General features: G+C 40.9%; 1 protein-coding gene across 1 annotated transcript in view; it reads left to right on the forward strand.

Annotated features, from left to right (window-relative positions):
- Positions 1-5000, forward strand: part of spata17 (spermatogenesis associated 17) — a gene marked incomplete at both ends in the record, with an annotated part of 23291 nt that overhangs the window by 4209 nt on the left and 14082 nt on the right. Inside the window, one exon of the mRNA XM_084012191.1 lies at positions 1172-1188. Within this exon, the coding sequence (XP_083868317.1) occupies positions 1172-1188 (17 nt within the window). The remainder of the gene's footprint in view (positions 1-1171; positions 1189-5000) is intronic.

The raw sequence follows: 5000 nt of genomic DNA on the forward strand, positions 1-5000 counted from the left end.
TAGAGAGACACACACAATCACACACAATTTTGTCAAGTGTTTTGACCCTTTACCAGTCACGAAGGATGTATGGCTGGTAAAATTGTCTTTGTAATCGTTTATCGTTTCTTATGTCTTATGTCAAGAAACAGTCCTAGGCACTATGTAAATATATAGTATGCTATACTGCTATTTTTTCTCAAACCTGACAACAAGTACTTAGACTGAGCATCTAAAAGTCATAGAGGAAATATGTTTGTAATGTGTAATTAGACCAACGCTTACACAGCTTGGGATAACTTGTAATATGATATAATAATATGATATAACGTGTAAATGCAGACTGGATCAGAGCAGCTCATTTGCATTTGTACATTTTTTAATCATGCCTTGAAAAAGTTTAAAGTAGGCTATTAAAGGTTGTATCAGCGATTCTGGGCCGAAACATAAATGATCACATTCATCTGTTTTTACCTCACGATCCGCTAGCTGCCCGCCCCATAGCAGGCCGTCAAAAAAACGCGTCTCTCTAGGCAGCCTAGCCTCTGAGATCGCACACAAAAACAAATGGTACTACCAACACCTCAAAAGCAAAATAAACAGTGTTCCAATCACGTTCATGAAAATGCGCGTCCATGATCATTTTCAAAACACGGGAGGGAGGGGCTAGCTGGCTCTGTTTGTTTTGGATCTCGCAACGGAAGTGAGGGCAACCAGAATCGCTGATACAACCTTTAAATATTGCAATACTGTCATACACATCTTTCCAATCTCTCCACTTTCTTACATGGTATATTTTAAAAACAAGTTAATACAAAGTGTAGAGTAAGACTAGATCAGAGAAATGTGTAAAGTATATAATTGTAAAGAATAAATACAAGGAGCAGGAGATGTGATGTCCTTTTCCTTTGGGTTCGGTTTTACTGTTTCATTATCAACTGTGACAACCCCAGTCTACACACACACACACACACACACACACACACACACACACACATAGCCCCTCCTCCACCGTGGTTTGGGGTCACTTTCTCTCCAGTTAATCACATGTTTATTTAGTGCTGCCGGGGTCATGATCAATTAACGCCGTGTCGGCATTTATTTAAAATATCCTTTCTGTGTTAGCCACTGAGCCTCGGATTGCACGCCGCATGATCACTCACTCCGTAAAGGTCCGCTTTTAATCCACCAGCAAGCTCCCTCCCTCTTGTAAGTCTGTCTGTCCAACCTGCTGCATAAATTATTCAAAGTTGGACTAATGGTCCCCATTTAGTGCAGGCTGATCGGTCTGCGCATGGTAATGATATAGGAGTAATACATAGACTGCCGAACCTCTCTCTCTTCTCTCTGACTCTCCGTTTTAGTCCCTTTTTCTCTCTAATGACAGATGTCCTCCGCACAAAACCATCTGTGTCATTTCATTAGGTACAGCATCTAGCTAATACATGCTACTTACACTACCCTCCATCCCCTGTCCCCTCTCCACCTCCCTCCCTCAATCTCTGCCTTTCTCTTTCTCCTTCTCCTTTTCAATATATTTTGCTCCATATCTTCCTCTCCCTCTCTCTGCCACCGGTTCACTGTGCTTCTGTGTCCATCCTCATTCATCCTCCCTCTCCTTCTGCATAGCCTAATGAAGTCAGGACCCCGGCGCAGTCCCCACTCTGCCACAGTTTTCCTTGATACCCCAACAATTTATCACTTTGTCAGGGAGACATTTAAAGTTCCTGGGCTTTAATAAGGGCATGCAGTGGGACGATGGGGGCAATTAGGAAAGCGGAGCAAGCTTTGCATATTTACTAAATGTGCAGGTGTCATTGCTGCCGCCACCAACACAGCCTGTTGACTGCATGAATTATTCCTCTATCTGCAATAAACAGCTGGGTAATTATTACTGCTATAATCAGATAAATAATTCTCCCTGTGATGTTGCAACGACATGGCAAAATCTTATCCTAAAGAGAACAAGGGAGAATTATGGACTTGGTGTTGATAGGCTGAGAAGCATTAGTTTTTTTAAGTCTTCTTCTCTGGTGCTATGGTGTCTCTCTTTTTCTCTGTACTTTTTCCCGGCCTCTCTTTACTTCAGCCTTCTCCGTTCCTCCCTCTCTTGTGTCCCTCTCAAGGACATTTCATGAAAGAAGAACTGCTATTGTATAGAGAGTGCGGGCTTGCCTGCACGCCTGCCCTGCGATCGCTCTCTGCTTCTATGCGTCAGTCTTTCTTTTGCTGTGATTTCTTTCTGATCAGTTTGGGTGGAGACAAGTTCACTTCAGTCTGATTGGATTTGTATATTGTGTGTGTGTGTGTGTGTGTGTGTGTGTGTGTGTGTGTGTGTGTGTGTGTGTGTGTGTGTGTCTGTGTGTGTGTGTGGTGTGTGTGTGTGTGTGTGTATGAAATTTATATAATGAATATTGATTGGGCATAATTGAAGTTGAATTGAAATCATTGTTTGCTTCCATGCCTTTTCGTGACATCAGTTTAAGTAAATAACTTAGATCAGTCAGTTAAATGGAAACACTGTGTTATTAGGGATTTGAAGGCTCAATACATTGAGCTGGTCACATTCTAAATTAACTGCTGACTACCCCCTCCATGCCAGCTATTGAATCATTTAATTGGAGCAATTAAAACAGCCAATCAGGTCAAGCTTCCATTAAATATTTAGAATCGGGCCAATTAGCTGCTCTTGAGCTGGCCTGAACGACCGCAGGTGTGGCCTGCTGTCCTGCAATGCCTCACTCTCTGATATCTCATCAGCCCTCGACACCCCATTGTGAACCAGGTAGTAAATAATAGAGGATGAAGTGAGACATTTAGCTGTACTATATTATCCGTTTAAATAAGTTAACAGTCCAGGGTGAAAATGTCAGTTAGAGTTTCAATTATTTGAAAGTAGTTAAAGTTTGCTTGATTGGCTTGTCCAACATTTCAGCTCATACTGCATTGTAAGTCATGCTAAGCACATTATAACACTTTAATAATCATTAGAATGAAGTATGCAATTATAAAACAATGCTATAATTTGCAAAATAACTTATAACTGTAATCTATGTACAACTAAATATCTATATACAACTAATATAAATATAAAACTAACATAGCACAATTAAACTGTAGGCATTATGTAATGTACTGACATGATAATGCAATCAGAGCAATATTTGTATTCATTCTCTTATTTCTTATTAACTTTAAATAGCTTTTTCTGTTTCTGTTTTACACATTTATCTGAAAAGATTAATCAGGGGCCCATATTTATTCAACATATTTTACTTAATTATCCTCTACATACTGGAAATGAAGAGATCATTTTCTAATGCGCTTTCAATATCAGGATGGAGGGCAAAATCATCCATCCATTGTCTACCGCTTATCCTGCACTCAGGGTCGCGGGGGGGCTGGAGCCGATCCCAGCTATCATTGGGCGAAGGCAGGGTACAGCCTGGACAGGTCGCCAGTCTATCACAGGGCTGACATGTAGACACAAACAACTATTCACACTCACATTCACACCTACGGGCAATTGAGAGTCATCAATGAACCTATCCCCATCCTGCATGTCTTTGGACTGTGGGAGGAAGCCGGAGGACCCGGAGAGAACCCATGCACACACGGGGAGAACATGCAAACAGGGGCAAAATCATTCCTTGCAAAAATGTAATATAATGTAAACTTCCTCTTTTTGTGACTATCCTTCCTCTGCAGCCCTAACCCTAACATATGATCTGTCTAACCATTTAATTATTTAACTGTTTAATGTTGACATTTCTTCCTAAATGTGTTTATTCACATTTTCAGTGGAGAGATACTATCATGACTTGAACAGCATTTAAACCAATACAGTCACTCAGTATATTGTCTGTATTCTCAGTTTCTAATTGATGGTAATTAACCAAGTTGAATCCTATAAAGGCATCTGCATAGATTAATAAACCAGGTATAAAAAAACACATCAATACAATCGAATCATAAGCCAGTAGTTTACTACACTTGTTTCTTTCATTATTTCTTTCTTTCAGTCAAATACACACACATACAGTCACACTCACACACACTCAGGGCACGTGCTGCGTGCTGAACAAGGCTAATGAGGGTTGTATGTTGTGGCGGCTGGTTGGGTCGACACAGATCGAGGTGCCTTCAGCCGTTACAAATCTGTTTGGCTTTTGTCCACTACACAGCAATTAATAACACTGGGGCTGGGGGCAGGGAAGCAAAGGTCACCCATTCAGGCTGACACACACACACACTCACACACACACACACACACACACACACAGATAGACACACATACATAGACATACACACGCTTACACAGATGTGTAGACACACATCCCAACAGAAGTGTGTGAATGCATTATATGTCAATATAACATTGATACACACACACACACACACTGATAGAGTCGCATTTGAACACTCAGCTCATAAGAAAGCAGGTCCTGACCCCACAAAACATCCCCACTCTATGTATAAGGTGGTATTAATTCATGAAGAAACATAAATACACACATAAATACACATGTAAAAATACACATGCACCAATTGGTTTTGTGAACCAAACTGCCCCAGAATAAACCAAAATGTATATCTTATATTATATTTTTACATTAATAAGTAATATCCCTGTTAGCTTGGTGGACAAATCGAGGCCAAGCAACCTCTATATTTACTTTATTTACACACACGCACGCACGCACGCACGCACGCACGCACACACACACACACACACACACACACACACACACACACACACACACACACACACAGACACACATACAAGCACATATAGACATACAGCCACACATCTGTATACACAGTCTTAAATTGCTGTGCTTAATATTGCATAAACACGCACAGACACATTTAGACTAGCTCTCATTCTAACTCCCCCATACACACACATGTGCGCACACGCGCACACACACACACGAGCACAGTGCTCTGCATATTTCATTTATTTTGTAATTTAATCTGGTGCTGAGGAAGGAATGAGAATGCAAAGGCAACGGGTATGG

This window comes from Eutrigla gurnardus (assembly GCF_963514095.1).
Source record: "Eutrigla gurnardus genome assembly, chromosome: 1".
NCBI lineage: Eukaryota > Metazoa > Chordata > Actinopteri > Perciformes > Triglidae > Eutrigla > Eutrigla gurnardus.